We start from the raw sequence: 17,400 nt of genomic DNA, 5'->3' as shown, positions 1-17,400 counted from the left end.
ATAGATTGTGGTATTTGGGACGTGGTCAGAGATACGAATCCTGAGAATGCGTTGAAGACTTCCAGCCTTCGATTGTCAGCCAAGCACAGGAGTCAGATTTTGCTGCACTCCTAGAAAAGGATCGTACGAACAAGGGCCTAGTAAGCGCAGCATTTGATCGTAATCACATTCGTTTGATCAGGCTGAAGCTGTAAAAATGTAGTATTGTCTTTTTTTTTTTCTTTTTTTTTTACATAGGCGGGAGGATAAGGGTTAAAGAGTGTCTCTAACAAAATTCTTTAAACAAAACTTAAATCCATCAAAGCATTCCACATTTCATACAGATTTTAGTATTTACACTTGCTTATTTCATTGGTTAAGACAGTCACACGCTGGGGTGGTAGGGAGGGAATTTATACATTTGCATTCAAGTGATAAATGGGAAATGGCCTTATTTTCTAAAAAACCTAATTTCTTTATCCTGCTGTATTTTAGATGACGAAAAATGATCATCAGATGATGTCCTTACCCTCAGTCTTGTACTTCATGTATGTGGTTTTATTTTCCATCATGGCATCCACAGCTAGTTTCTCGTAGTACATGGCAGTGATAATGGCAATTGTCGGCTGCTGATTGGTGGCAATTGTTGGCATTTGTTTCACCAATTGAACCTCTGAAATGAAAAAAAAATAAATAAATATATGACAATATATTTTTTTTTCTGTTTGTTCTTATAGCCATACAACATTTCATTTAAAGATTTAAAAACGAAAATATTTATTATTTAGACTATTATTTTTATCTTGGTTGTATTTTCATAACGCTTTGGCCGATATATAAACTTCAATCTTCTTCAGCTGCATCTTTTCAAACATGAAAATATGTTGCAATATTTGTCGATTTTGCAATCTAAATGAGTTTTGAAACTCCTTGAAAGTAAAAAGTGTTAGTTAATTTGAAGATCCTGCCTAAAATGTAAGTCCAAATATTCTATTAAAATTAAAAGTGATAAAAATGACACGTAAATTCATCTAGGACTTTATAGTATAATAGTTAATGCACTCGACCATAGCACATGCGGTCTGAGTTTTGAATCCTAGAACAGTCAAGCTACGCTGACGAGCAATAGTACTACAAAACATGTGTTTGTAGATTACTGTTTTATAAATAAAATAATAAATAAATAATATTTGTTTACATCCAAAAAAATACGGGCAATTTTTCTAAGGAAAATTATTTTCCAGATTTCTGCATTCAATTATCGTTAAAAAAAAAAAAAAAAAAAAAAAAAAAAAAAATCAACATAAGTCAAAATATAATATTTGTAAACAGATGTTTATGGAAATAATTAATACTGAAAGTAAATTTTTTTTTCTTCTAAATATAGTAAATAAGAATAACCATAAACTGATTTTTAAAAATAAATTCGTTTATTTACAGAAACATTTTTACAAAATTTTCCTAACTGGGTGGAACTACATTCTGCTCTTCATGGACTTGACCTTTCGATTATTTATTTATTATTATTGCTACTACTACTACTACTATGATTACACTTTTGCTTTGAACTAATTTATCTTAACTATCTGCAACCAATATTCACAATTCTCCTTTTTGTTTAGATCATAGTTTTTTATTTTTTATAATTTCTCAACTAGGATCAGTTTTGTTTTTGGACAAAAATAGCCTACACTTAACAGAATCTCTATGAAATTTTGAACAGAGTACTTATTTAATCCTCAGGGGTAAATTGGTTTTGTTCCATCACTATAACGTGGATTAAGTAAATTCAATGTAAATTCCCAAATTTAACAAAGATTGCCTGAGTTTGGAAAGATGGTCAGAGGTTACAACTGGTCAAAACATAAATAACAAGATGAGAATAGTCATCGAAATAATCCAATTTATCAATCATCATTTAAAAAATCCTGAAACATTAGATTTTTGTGTAAAAACATGTAAAACATAAGTTGTCTCCCTTTGTGAACACCATTATTTGAATAACAAAGGAAAACAAAATGTGCAGCAAAAACTACAAAACGTAAGGCGTGGTTTGTAAAAATTTGAAATCTTTTTTTAATCAATTCTATGATCAAACCATAATTTGTTTATCTTTTGTAGGCAGAGAGGACAGGGATCGAGGGGGTTGATAAAAATAAATCCGATAAACAATTTGATTACAAATTTTGATAAATTTTCTGAACAGAATAATCAAAGGAAATTTATATAAATTGTCAAGATCTGTCTTTTTTTTTTTTTTTTTTAAATTAATGCATAACTACTTATCAAGGTTAAAAGCTACTCAAGGATAAGGGTTAAAGAAATGGATAGATAGTCGAATGATGAAGCATTGCTTTTTTTTTTTTTTAAACTCTTGTTCACCACCAAAAAGGCATATTACAACTGAGACATAAGGAGCAAAGGGGGACAAAAGAGTTTAGATTAACCACAATAAAAAGGTTAACAATGGCCAGCGGTTATTCCAAATTGTTGAAGAAGATTGTCATCTGTAGGTCTTGCATGACAGTTTTTCCAAATGCACCACTGTAGCATTGTTATTTTCACTTTGCACTGCAATAGGTGATGTATGCTCTTGCTTGCCGTGGATTATCCAGGCATGCATTGGGAAAAAAAAACAACCAGAGGCCGTCAGATTTTTCTGTCATTCTCTCTCTCTCTCTCTCTCTACAGGCATTAATATACAAATATTTTTGCCGTTTTTTCCTGTTTTTTTTTCATGTATTCATGATTATACAGTAATTTAACAAATTGCTTGCCTTCTTGATTTCTTGGACTACTTTTCCAACTTTTTCTTTTCTTGATGATAATTATGACGCCAAAGTCATGTTTTTGATAGAGGTCCTTTACATAGATTCTGAGCCCTTTCTGTTGCTGAATGCCAACAGGGACCAGCGATTGCTCCAAACTGTCAAAGGTTGTCATCTGTAGGCATTGCATGACAGCTTTACATACACCAACACAGCATTGTTATCCTTATTCTGCAATGCGATAGGTGACGTAATGTCTTTGCTAGCTGTAGATTATCCACAGGTACATTGGGGAAAAGACCAGAGGTTGTCTGATCCTAATGTAAACACTTGCTTTCACCAACTGAATTACGTCCATAAAATGTTAAGCCAATCTACTTTGGGTGGTCCTGTGAGAAATCCAAATTCTCGATGACGTAGCTCTGTCATTGTGCACTTCCCTATTCCTGCCGTGTTGAGAAGCGATTGCACTTTGTCTGTTAAATCCCGCCTTTTGGCAAAGTCATTTTCATTTGTAGACTTTCGTGGACTTTACATTTTTTCAGCGGTTTTAAGCCGATTGGGTCAATTGGGCTCTGCTTTTTTTTTTTTCCTCTTTTTTATGTTTTTTTTTTTTTTTTTTTTTTTTTTTTTCATTTTCTTATTTTATAGATGGTGGATTTTACCGAAATCCAGACATTCACTTGCTATCTGATACATTCCGATAGAGAGATCTTTTTAAGATTCTAACTGTCCTTTAAAGTGCAATTGTTTGAATCTCTCTTGCACTTGGTTCACAGGCATTGCATGACAGTTTCACATCTGCCAATGCAACAGATGCCTGAACATCTTTTGCTTGGCATACATTATCCACATTTGCCAGATAGCTCTTGAAATTTTTTTTTATGAGTCTGGTTAGGGTGACAGACATTCACTCACTATCTCTTACATTCCAACCGAGAGATCTTTTAAAGATTCTGATTGTCCTTTTAAGTGCACTTGTTTGTATCTCTATTGTACTTGGTTCACCGAGCATATTTGTCAGGTAATTTTTGAAATTCTTTTTCATGAGTCTGATTGCTCTTATAATTATTGGAATTGAGGTAAAAAAAATTTTTTTAAAAAGTTGCAAACAGAAAATGAAGATTAAGAATATTCTTCTTCAGAAATTAATTCATTATTCACAATGAATTAACAATATAGTATCGTTATGTCACTTCTATCAACAATTGAGACAATGTCACTTGTGTATGAGTGAGAAAAGGAGAGAAAAACAGATAGATAGATAGTCTGTCTTGCTCCACCCAACCATACAGTATGCGCTACATCCCATCCATAACATTGGGGCCAGCAGACAGATACATCTTTTCTACTTGAAGTCTCGTCAGCCACAAAAAAAGGAAGAACATCCCTCGCCAGAAGTGACATGGTTTTATTGATTTCCATTCTGAGGTCGCTCTGACCTTTAAAGGGTCACTCAAACTTTTGCATTCAAACATTATGTAACAAAAAGATTACAAGAAAGACAGACGAGTAGCTCATTTTACTACAACCAGCGATACTCTGCACATTGTTATCCCCCCACTAGGGACAGCATCCTACACATGTCTTTTCTGCTTGAAATCTCTCCAGTTAAGAGACAGAAAATCTCTAACTAAAAGTCATGTGGTTTCATCGACTTCCATTCTGGGGTCACCTTTAAGGTGTCACACAAACTTTTTGATTCAAACAAAAGCCCATTATGTAATATGTAATACCCGTTGCTACAGCTCTGTCTTTGTTAAAGGGTTAGACGTTAGTAGCTCATCATTACAGTCTTCGTGCGCCATTTCTCTACTACAAAATGTAAGTGTATTAAGAAATAATTTACGTGACCGGATGTTATGTTTTCCTCACCAAATTAAATGCAATAAGTTCTTTTTAATATATACATATGTATTTTATCGCTGCTTCAATTTTTCATTGTTACTGTTCTATCTAGTGTTTGTTGCATTCGATGGGTTGCCATTGTAGGATTCATTTCATCTTCCTCATTTATTTATGGCTATTATCAGTTTATCGAGACAAATGGAATTTCTTTTCATGCAGAAAGAAATAGAAACATTAGCTGAGAGTTTCTAAGGTTTTATTTCTGGAGAGAATCGACTCACACAGGAGAAAGAGAGACTAAATTTCTCCTAACTAATTATTTAGCTAACTCATCTATAAGACGGATGATATAGGAACAAATCTTCAGGATAACATTTCACACTTAGCAATTATCAAAGTTTTCTTTCTACATTATTAGCTAACTGCCTTGTGCAACATCTCATGGCAGACTCGCATTATTTGATGTATCCAATTTGGTTCCCACATTGGGGATCTCCTGTTCAGCCCTCATTTGTTTGAAAACCTTGTATTTCCCTCAACTAGAAAGACATGACATCATTACTTTACTTTCCTCTCATTTTCTGTTGTATCTACTTGTCTAAATTTTACGTCATCTCTCTTTGATTCAACCTAGGGAATTATTCTGTTTTGCAGATTTGAGTCATCATGACACATACTCACAAAAATTATACTAGTTGACTTAATCGCTATTAACATAGGTACCCTAGTATATAACAAGTGTACAAAAAAAGAAAACAGATAATTTCAGCAACTCGTTTCTTCTTAATCCACAAATATTCATTCAATGCAGTGAATCACATGACTAACCCTAACCTCCACCCCATCCATTTCTGCCCCTACAGTAAAATTAAAAAAAAAAAATGGAAAAGTTCAAACCTGTTTTCTCATCCACCAACACATGTCGCATGAAACCACCTTGTTCCATCTCGGTAACCAGATTACGTGCATGAAGGTCTTTTAGTTGTTCACGAACTATCACTTCATTGGATGCAGTGATTCTGAAAAAAAAAAGGATATATTATCATTAATTCTTAAAAACTAAAACAAAATAATAAAAAAGTAACAAACAAAATGCTCTTTTCATTTAAATCACACACACACACACACTTACACACGCATACACAAAGTCAGAATCTACAATAAGTATGTAAACTTTATTGAAATTTTGGATTTTTTTTTTTTATGGGAAGAAATTCATTTTTGACATGTATATTATACATTAAGCTGGGTTTTTTTTTTTTTTTAATACTGTTGTTTACAGAGATAATATTACTACACAAGTGATTTAGTCCACAGGGCTGGAAATAAACAAAGTGAAAAAATGAGACACTTACAGGACTCAAACTTATGCTTAAAAAAAAAAAAAAGGACTACCTGTATCCATTCGGTATACTTATTATTATAGATGCTCTACTATGTATTGAGCAATATTGAAATAAATACAGACGTAGCAATATTTTAGAATCAGTATGTTTTTTTAGTTTTTTTATGGGAAGAAATACATGTTAAACAATGTGCATGTGAGGTTAAGATGATGATTCATCAAAAATATATAAATTTTACTGAAACTTTCACATCAAAAGGTTTTCCAGCTACTATTTATATCATTGTGAAAGGGCTATCTAGCATTGTCCTAGTAGTGGGGCAGATTGCTGAAACAATCTTTCATTTGCTGCTTGTATCACTAAGTGAAAGATTCTTATGGAATATTGAGATAACCTGCCCCACTATAGGCAAAAGTGTAAATTATTTTTATTAAAACTTCTAATACTTTACCGTTCGCTTTATCCAACTCCCCTTATCCTCCACCCAGTCTATTCTGCTCTAGCATGACATACACACACGCCACTCTCCTTTATACAGGGTGACCCCCCCCCCAAAAAAAAAACGGGCCCCCAACTCTAATTAGGCCCCGTTTCTTAGTGTTTTGTCCGAATGAAATGAAACTTTGGTCATAACTAGTTTATTATATTCAAAACATCACATCAAAACACTAGGGTCTTTGGCCCTTTTTTCTCCATTGACTTTAAAATGCTCAGAAAAACAATTGAATGTCCTGTTTTTTTTGGGGTTACCCTGTATAATAGATTCCTTGAGTAATAAGTTGGCATTACCTTTCAAAAAGAGTACATAATGAAAAAAAAAAAAAAAAAATCCATCCCCACCCCATGACGAAACCTGGTCTAGTTGACTCATATTTTTTTTTCTAAACTTTAGATATTATTCTTTGAGGATATACCAACTTTATGGTGGTTTGTTTTGTAGTTTTTGAAGTTTTAACTGGACATACAAACACACAGACAACGGTCCCTTTATATAATAAGCCCCCCCTTTTTTCTGTGTGTGTATGTATATATATATATATATATATATATATATAATGAAAATAAAAGTTGAATGGCTACATAAATGAAAACATTTTTGCAATTGCACATAGTTTTAATATTGGATTTTTTCTTTTTTTTTTTTTGGACAGTATGCATTAAGCTGCTTTTTTATTTATTTTTTTCTGTTTTAGTTCACAGGGTTGGAAATAAACAAAGTGAAAAAAAAAAAACGAGACTTGTACAGAACTCAAACTTGTGCTTCAAAAGGAAGACTACCTGTAGCCATTCAATATACTTATTATCTATATATTAATATGATAGTGTGTGCGTTATTTATTGTGTCACATTTACATCCGAGTGACTGTCATTTGTTATGGGCTTCCAGTTCTTGTCATAAATAATTTTACCAAGAATTCTTCACAAGTTTTGGTTTTGATCATAGCTGAAGGAACTCAAGTTATATATATATATATATATTTTTTTTTTTCATAAGTTTTGGTTTAAGCTGATGCACCCAGGTCATATGGATATATTTTTTATTTTCGAAAATGCAACTTTATAATATATAAAAAATCGATAGAACATTAACTCTATAATAAAATATACAAAATTAAATGTACTTTACGACTGGGCTATGCCAGGGCGTTCGTGCTAGCTTAGATAAATACTTTTGCAGTTTTAACAAAAAAAAAAGCTACAATAATATCAGAGCGTCTCCATTTACGCTGAACATCTACAGAATGCCAACATCAATAAATTACATATGAATTAATCCCCTGTGGAATTTCCACAGGTTCTGCAAGTTAATTATCATTAATAGATGCTCTATGTATTGAGCAATATTGAAATAAATACTGGGAAATTTCTGCCCAAATGTTTTAATATAGTAAAGAGTTTTTCTCCTTCAGTGAAATCTTTGTGTGAAGTTGAACCAGAATTTCTAAGTTAAAAAGCCAATATAATGCAAAATTCCTTTTTTAAAATATAAACATTAATTTATTTAAAAATTAAACATAATTTAGGTTCGTCGATATATGCCTTCATCAGGCATAGAATCGATTTGTGAGGTTTTTTCATGATAAGATGTCACTAGAAAAACGAAGTCAGTGTGCTCTTTTAACAGTGATTTTTTTTTTTTTTTTTCAAATGTTCTAATCAGGGGGCTGTTCATGGTTTGCGTAAAATGTATCATATTTATTTATTTCCTTGATATAAGTGCTGCATCAATTTGAATTGGAATCTGTAAAAAAAAATAAATAAATATTGTTTAAGAGCACACAGACTTTGATTTTCTAGTGATATCATGTCACGAGGGAAGGAAAAAAAAAAAAACACTGACTATGCTGGATGGATATAATCAAAACATGTTTTTAAAATAAATTAATGTTCATTAAAAAAAAAAAGAAAAAAAAAAAAGATTCTGCATTGTATGGACTTCTCAATATGCAAATTCTAGTTCAAGTTCACACAACAAATGCTTACACTGAGGAAAGAAAAAAGTCTGATAGATTTCATGTAAGACGCATGTGATCCTCCTAACTGAAACATGGAGGGGGGGGATTCACCATCTGGGACCACTCAAATTTAATTTTAAATGCATTAATGTTTATTTAAAAAAAAAAAAAAAAGGGTATGCTGCGTTTTTGCTTTTTAACTTACAAATTCTGGCATGTTTTAATGGATATAAATTACTACTCATGGCCTGGCATAGCTAAGGAAAAATTGAGAAACCCAAGAAGCTACTCATATTAACAATTTTATTTCTATTTTCTCTAAAGTAATATATTGTCAGATGTTTTCTCTGTTGGTTATGGAGGCCCAGCAACAATGCCCGGGAACAAAAATGTAAGATTTGTATTACAATTTTTATTTCTCTACCTCTTTATCTTTCTCCCCCTCCTCGTTTCCCTCTCCCCTTCATCTGTATCTTTTCTTCTATGAATTGAATAAATCTGATGATCATTACCGAATCAAGTCTTCAACGGCCAAAATATTTGGATAGGCCGACTCTAAAATGTGCAGCAATTTTTCATTGACAATTTCTTCAGGAGGTCTGTTGTCGACCTTGGGAAGACCTGAAAAAATAAAAGAATTTATATTATATATATATGTGTCCAATATGTTATTGCAAACCGTTTCAATGCTCATACATTTTTTTTTAAGTAGACATTGGGGGGGTTGATCTTCTGCATAAAACTTCCATTGTGATCTTTAACAGTTTTGTTTTTTTGGGGTTTTTTTTTTTTTGAAAGATGCACCTTTTTTTTAATTTAAATATTAAAAATATTATTTGAGAAGCAAATTTAAATAAAAAAATATTTAAAATAAACATGGAGAACTTAGTTCTAAAATCTGAAGAGGAAAAAATATTACTTAAATGTAAGCCATTTTTCGTTTCATGTAAAATATGAACAAATAAATTAAAAGCTCACATGGATATTACTCAAATACAAAATGACCCATTTTCAGTCAAATGTCGGAAAAAAGTAAAACATGATCTAAAAAAACAATGTTTAACAATATTTAAATCACAATAATTAACAATAAGGCTGGAATACTGTTGGAAAAATGTTTAATTTAATTTGCTGAGGTTATTAAAGAATTTATGTAAAAGAAAAAAAAAATATCAGTTAAAAAAATTAATGGTATGTATAATGATACAATAGAAATGATAACTATAGGAGATCATTTTTTGCTGCATAATGATTTATGCTGATAAATAATGATAGACCAGTTTGAGTATTAATATATTTGTTTAAAAAAGTTTGTTTAAATACTTAAAAATAGTTATGAAAAATTAACTAATACAATTTTTAAAGCCAAAATTTTATTTGAATAAAAAAAAACACATAAAAATGCTTTGTATTACTTTTTTGTGTTTTTTGTTAAAATAAATTTTTGGTTGTAAAAATTGTATTTGTTGATTTTCAACAATTTTTTTTTTTTTTTTTTTAACTATTTAAGCAATTTAAAACAAAAATACTCAAACTGATTTATCAGTATAAATCACATAAATCATTATTATGCAGTAAAAATGATCCCATGCAGTAATCATTTCTATTATATTATTTCATTCTTGTTTTTTTGTAATTTGCTAAAATAGTTATTAAAAAAAAAAAAAATCTTGAAAACTAACATCTACAATGCTTAAAACTAAAAAAATTTTTTTATTCATTCAAATAAAAGAAATTGTGCTGAGGCAGATATCATATTTGGTTTTATATTTGGATAGCTTTTAGAAATTGACTTCTAAACTGACCTAACTATGGTCAGGTCTTCATATTTTACTTTTAAGTCCATCTTTATCATTTCCTCCCATGTTTTCTTTAGCCTACTTCTACCGACTGACCAAATTTAACTATATGACTTGAAATATGACTTGAAAATTTAACTATATGACTTGAAACATGTTCCTATTTCAAAAATTGATAAAATGTCAAAAAAAAAAAAAAAATTTTTTTTGTAGATTTAAAAAAAACTATTGAACTTTACTTTATAAAAAAAGTAAAAGAAAAATATTGGATTAATAAAATAAAATGGTTAAAATGTGTGCCATGCCAAGACAAAAGAAATGGTGAATCTTATGACAAAGAAAATACAACAAAAACATGCTTCACAGAATTAAATTAAAAAACAAAGAAAAAAAAAACAAAGAAAAAAAAATTAGAAACATTTTAATATTTTTTTCTTCAAATATTTGTCAACTGCAAATTGTATTACGCTTAAAATTGAATTTCAATTTGGTATTTGTCTAAAAAAAAAAATTTTTCTTTTAAATTATCCTGCAAAATGAAAATATTTTAAGGATCAAATTCGGCCAGGGGAGATAATTGGGGAAAAATTTCTAGTAATCTCGATTGCTTAAACAAAGATGTTTACATTAGTTTTGTTTCTTAGTTAAATCTGAGCTGATCTCAATCTCATAAATGAAAACTGTATTACCAGTAGATAAAGAAAGGTCCAATAAGAACAATATAGTATTCTTATCCCTTCACTCTCAAAATCTTAACTACTTGGAATGTGCCTCTACCCCCTTTCATTTATTACTCTAATCAGCCAAACCAATGAAAATGCAATTTCTCTCCATTTTCAACCGTCAGTTAGCATGAGCTGAGATTTGACACAAAATGACTGTCCATTTATCTCCAAACTGAAACACTTTTATTACTATGACCAACCAATCCAACTGTCACAGCACACAGAAATGGGACTCACTGCTGAAAATTCGACTACTGTTCTGCACTAATCTGATATTTTTAATGTCATTCAGTCGGGGGATTTTTTTCCCTCCTCCCCAAAGTCAGACCATTTCTTAAATATCCTTTGCCTTTTGACTGCGGTATGTTGCTAGTCTTGTATAGTTCTAGAAGGTCCACCCTCCCAGACTTGGTCTTCTCTCTTTCAGAAGGGATTAGTTTATTGCTAATCACTTGGGAAATGCTGTCTTTTTTTTTTTTTTTTTTTTTTTTTGCAAGCCAGAGTGCTCCTCCTTCAGGGTGCTGACTTTTCCACCCTACCTCCCAGCCCTTGTATCACATCCTCCTGCTGTGGGAAGGAGATAAATAACATCTCTGCTGTCCACCTTTAATGGTTCATCAGCCAGAGAGAAAATTAATTTGGAGATAATCCTCTTTGTCCGAGTAACCAATGCATATTCGTGGGTAGCTGAGTACATGGGTGACAATTGTCAGGGAGAATTTGGCTGAGCTCTCAGATCAAGAAGTGGTCAGCCTTTGGCAGTGGCATTACACTTAGTTAACCATCACATATGACCTTCCTTGGACTGCTATAGTTTGAAATGTGATGCAGGCCAGGTAAAAAGCCGACTCAATCCAACCTAGATGAACACTGTTGCAACAATGAACGCACATATCAGCCCTTCGACTAAAATAAAAATAAATCCTTTTAAACTTAAGAAAGTTTTATTTTTGTCTCAATCCAAAGCACCCCTTTTTTGAGGAAATAGATCCACCCTCCCCGTCCTAAACTCTGACATTAAAAATCAACCATGTGTCTAAATTTGCCTTTGTGGAGGCATTATTAATTCATTAAATAAAGACGTTCACAGTGTTATAAACTTTTATTCATTGGTTCATTGTTTTGCTTTTATGGCATATTAACACTTTTTGGATTATTTAATGCCGAATTTGGGAATTTGAAAAAAAGGTTTTTATGTTTAAAGTTCTTGATATCTTCAAATATTTATTCATGGTGTTTAGTTTGGCTGTTTTATAGAGGAAAATGTTTGAGTTTTGCAAATGAAAAGAAAAAAAAAAAAAACACTGGTGCATTTTAGGTCAGGAATCCGGTATCTTCAGACAAACTGATCTAGCATTGTTATACTTAATTTATGACTGGTTAAAATATGAGAAGCACCCCCCTCCCAGTCAATCAAGTTTTTTTTTTTTTTTTTAACATCAGTAGACAAAGAAGGATTAAATAATAATAATGAAATCAATAACACAACAAAACATTTGTCATGCAAAAGTATCCCTCTCTCTCTCTCTCACCTGTGAATCAAAAAAAGTTTGTATCAGATTATTGTTAACGCTTTCTAATTTATTTTTAATTAAATTATTTTTCTTTGTCCTTAAATGTTTAAATTTTAGATAAATAACAAGGTAATAGATAGTGTTTTTTTATTAAATATGTATATATAATTATTATTATTCCTTAATAGTAAAACACCAAATCTTTATTGCTTGCTTTAGGCCGTGGTATAACTTGAGACTAAACTCATGAATTTAATATTCTTGAGTTTAGGCCGTGGTTATACACAATGTCTCTATAAAAAAATAAAAAAAAAAGCACTGCAGAAACATGTCTGCACATATGTAGCCAATAATGTTTAGCTAAATAAACATTCTATAAACACGCACTGTTCATTTATTGAGCACTTTTTGATAAACACAGGAGTTTCAGTGGATTTACATCTAGGAAACTAAAACTATACAACCATAAAAAAACTTCCACGTGTATATATATATATATATATATACACACATACTTGAAATTTTTTTTTAACCTTTAAAACTATATAAAAAACTTATTTAATTCTGATATTTTTTATCATTCGTTAGAAAACTGTTTAGTTAGTAAATCATTTAATCACTTGCAATCTCTGCATCAACTTGCTTTCTCGAATTCATAATGTTATTTCGGGGATCATCAGTTGTCTACTATGAAACACTGTTTCGGGGATTTGAAAACAAAACAGTATATTAAATCATGGCTCTCCAGCAGTGTTCATCAAACACCACCTGTTTTAATCACAAGAACAAAAAAAAAATGCTCCAAGTATTTGATCTAGTTTCTTGCTCCAGATTAATTTGGCTTACCTATTCATGCTATATATGTATATATTGAGTAAAACGGTTTGTAATTTTGAATTAAAAATCAGTTTCAAAAGGAAAAAAAAATCAAAATCCACTAGATTGTACGATCATTTCAGAAACGATGTTCATTTTAATTAAATTGACAATTAATTGAGAAAAATTTTGTCCTTTGATAACAAAGTCTTATCAGCAAAAATAGGGGGGTAACAATAATAATAGTATTAATACATTTACTAGTACATTAAAATAAACTCTGCTCTTTAGACTCTACATCTAATTCCCTCAAAAAAAAAAAAAATTATTTTTATATATAAGACTATTATTCCCATCTTTCATCTTATGAGATTATCACAATTTAGCCAATGTGACTTTCAGACTTGTTGTGCATCTTGTTGAATTTAAGAATCTATACCGAATTTCAAACTGAATGCATTATTTTATCTATAAAAGAGAGATTGCTTTCATTCAAAGTTGAGACATGCCACTCACTAAAAGTATGGTTAGGAGGACATTGAAAAAGCAGCGTATGGCTTATCACATATGGAGGGTAAAAGGAAGCCATTTAATCTTGTGAGATAAAGTAAAAATTAAAAAAAAAAAAAAAAATGGTGGAAATAAAAAGTGAAGACTCCATGCATATGTTGGCCTCATAAGTATAGAATTTAATATAGGAAACAAGAATCATAAATAATCGATAAAAACGTTATTTAATTATATATCTCAAAGGTGATTAAAGACTAAAGATTCTTTAAATGGAAACTTATCAAGATATAAGAAGCTTAACATGTGGGAGGGAGCATAAATATTAACTAATATTTAAGCGATGAACTCTTAGATTACTGGTCACATAACACTGAAATTAATAGTAAATTGTAATCATACAGCAAGGATTGTTTATAACAAGTAAAATCTTTGTTTGGATGGATGAATAATGCATACAGAAGTTGGCAAGTTAATATACAAAATGTTCATTTCAACTTGCCGAAATATTTGTATTAGTTTATGCATGGATAAAACTAATCATAGTTAAAAGTGGTTTAATTAGCTCAAATGGTAAGGAATGCGACTGGAGTGCTAAATGTTTTGGTTTTGATTCTAGCTGATGGCACCCAAGTCATTTTTTGTTTACTTTTGAAATCTGTACTATATATTGGGTACAATGTAATATTCAATAGCGAATTGTCTCTGTAATAATAAATACAAATCTGCATGAATTATAATATATTTAAGTGTACTTTATGACCAGCAAGGTTGTCCCCCTTCCCCCCTGCTAGTCCTAAGAAAAATTAATTAAAACTTCCATCTGTTATGGCTGATGAATCAAGAACAATCTACCTCCATAGATTCAATAAATGATCCCATTTGAGTTTGACAAGATGCACCTAAAGATGGCCCGACATTACATTGGTAGAAGCAGAACAAGAATAATCTGCCAAGATGAGAATAGTAGTCTGAATAATCCAAAATATGAATCCTCATCTCAAAAATTCCCAGACAAAACATTTTTAATTCTTATCCAAAACTTTTGTCATCTGTTTTGAAAATATAAAATTGGAATTAGAGAATATTGCAAAAAAAAAAAAAAAAAAAAAAAAAAGCAGATGCTTGTGCTTTTCAGAAGTCAATTTTTGCACAAGCAAATCATTGGGATATTATTTTTTTTTTGTGGAGGGAGTGGGTTTGCTCTGGAATTAACCGCATCAAAATCATCTTTAGCAGCAGCAGCAACAACGGTTAGATTGCGCTCATCGAAAAAGAGAGCAGGCAATGAGGCAATGCATGTGTTGTCTTGTCAACGGAAACAAGCTGAAGGCAAATTAATGAAGCACATTTGATTTTTATTATTTTGTAAACATCTTAAATCTAAAAGCTCGCCTTGCTAGAAGATAGTCTTTCTTTCTGCGAGGGTGGGGGGTGGGGGGTTGAGTGCTTCAGTAAAAAACAAGGCAGCAAAAAGCTGAAAGCAATTGTTGCTGTTTAGAACCAAAACTGTTTTTTGTAGTGAGCAAGAAAATAACGACGCAATGGAAGTTATAGCCATAATTTTAATCAAGGGAAAAAAAAAGTCTATTAGTCTTCGTATGAATTCTGTAAAGTGTATAAGTATTTAACTCTTATTACAAAAAAGCTGATTGCATTTTTTTTTTGTAAAATTGGGTGCTTGTTTAGAATTCCCCCTATATTAAAAAAAAACAAAAATAAAGAAAAATCTGTATGATGTAACTACTAGTGACAAAACAAAAATATCATGTTCCAAAAATCACATATATTGATCAAGTAGATTTATTTTTTTAATATGAAAATCAAATTTTATAAATAACTGAAGAGCAATTCTCTTGTCGGCCATTTTGAAAACAATCTTTAAAAAAAAAAAAAAGCAAAGAGAGATAATTCAAACTTGTGTAATGCCTACAAATTCTTATTAATCTGTTAAAAATGATTTTTTTTAAAAAAAATTTTCTTGATACCATTTAATTGTACCTACATTCTGATTTACTTAAACTCATTTATATATTAAAAAAAAAAATATTCTAATGACTGGATCAAGCAAACAAAACATGACCACAAAAGTTCTCTCATGAATCTAACCAGATTACCAGACAACCACTCTAACTACTCCATTTGATATTAAAATTGAATCTTTTTAAAGAGGGGGGGGGACTCACTACCCAGTTTGGTCAGCAAGGATTCTCCCAACACAATATCAAATTACCATGAAGACAACACAAATTGAAAAACTTGATTTCAAGATTTGTTTGACACCAAATAAAGTTGCATTAAATGTATTTTTTCTGGCTGACAACATAATACGGGTATTATTAAGGACTAATAGGGAAACCTGACGTAGTCCGGGATTGAATGACGATCAACGAATGTTTCACCCTCCCATGCTTTGTCATCGAATCTGGTGAAATCACACATTTTTTAATCAACTCGATCGATTGTCTAATAGGGGACCCATCGTGGTGCACAGAGAGGAAGATTCATATGCCTCCCTGTACTGCTGTAGTCCAAAATGTATTGTCTATATTGCACTGTAGAGAACCTACTGCTGATTTTTATTAAATTAATTTTAGATATAATGGCTGGAATTAAAGTTTAAAATGCAAAAGTCAAGTATCATGGTTCAATTGTGCTTCAAACAGAAACATTCATTTTGAACATGCCCCTGTTATATCAAAGAACCTACTGTTAATTTTATATACCAGGCCTTTCTGTTTGTTTGGTAAAAAAAACTTCTCAAATGCACTTGTGATGTTAGGCTGAGTAAGATACTAACTTTGGTCAAAATCGCTTGTTTTTTTCTTTCAACGGATTTTTTTTTCGATTATCAAGACTTATCGAAGACATTCAAATACAAAACCCATCTAAGAACATTGCCTGATACATAAAGTACATTCGTGTGAAACTTCATAAAAATAGGCCCAGCCATTGTGCAGTCTATAAGGAACTTCCACAGACACACGAAGTTTCTTCTATATAATGGAGATATTCACAAGTTCCAAGGTCTTTGGGAAAGTTTATAAAAACAAACATAATAATGACAACAAATACACACGTTCAGAAAATACAATTACAACGAACCGGTTTTACTTAATTAAATTAAGGACGACCAAGAAAAAAAAAAAATTAATAAAAATAGAACAAAGATTTTAATTATACCCAAAGTAAAAATTCTATCTTGTCAAAGAACCTTGCAGAGTTGGACATTTCTTTCACAGACACCATTCTTTTTTTTTCTTTTTTTTTTTTTAAATTTAATATAGAAAAGCTCAAACTGTTAAAAAAAAAAAATTAGTTGGTTTGTCTGTTTCATGCCATTTGAAGGATGGGGGGGGGGGGTCATCATTTGGTGTTGAAGCATAATAAAGCTCTTCTATTACCTGGATAAGGTTTTTGTGTGTTAACTTATGTTTAAGTGACCTGCTGAGTTAAAACGAAAAAATCTCGATAATCGCTTAAAAATCGAAAATTAAACAAAACACTGATAGAAGCACATCCAATAAATGTCATCAATCATGCGAAAATGTAATGTTTTACCAGTTTTTTTTTTAATTTTCAAGCGATTATCAAGACTTAACTAAGGCTTGAAGGAGACCACCATTTTGATTTTTGTTTTAA

General features: G+C 31.0%; 1 protein-coding gene across 50 annotated transcripts in view; it reads right to left on the bottom strand.

Moving 5' to 3' along the window:
• The window catches only part of LOC145258179 (uncharacterized), a 399,192-nt gene that overhangs the window by 10,989 nt on the left and 370,803 nt on the right, over positions 1-17,400 (bottom strand). For all 50 annotated transcript variants that reach the window (XM_080116006.1, XM_080116009.1, XM_080116011.1 and 47 more), the window contains 3 exons: positions 8,910-9,018; positions 5,493-5,614; positions 509-652 (listed from right to left, as the gene is read on the bottom strand). In XM_080116006.1, the coding sequence (XP_079972132.1) occupies positions 509-652; positions 5,493-5,614; positions 8,910-9,018 (375 nt within the window). The remainder of the gene's footprint in view (positions 1-508; positions 653-5,492; positions 5,615-8,909; positions 9,019-17,400) is intronic.

The sequence above is a fragment of the Euprymna scolopes genome, chromosome 33 (genome assembly GCF_053919585.1).
Source record: "Euprymna scolopes isolate OS-2025 chromosome 33, ASM5391958v1, whole genome shotgun sequence".
Taxonomy (NCBI): domain Eukaryota; kingdom Metazoa; phylum Mollusca; class Cephalopoda; order Sepiida; family Sepiolidae; genus Euprymna; species Euprymna scolopes.
This window is presented reverse-complemented; position numbering and strand designations above follow the sequence as displayed.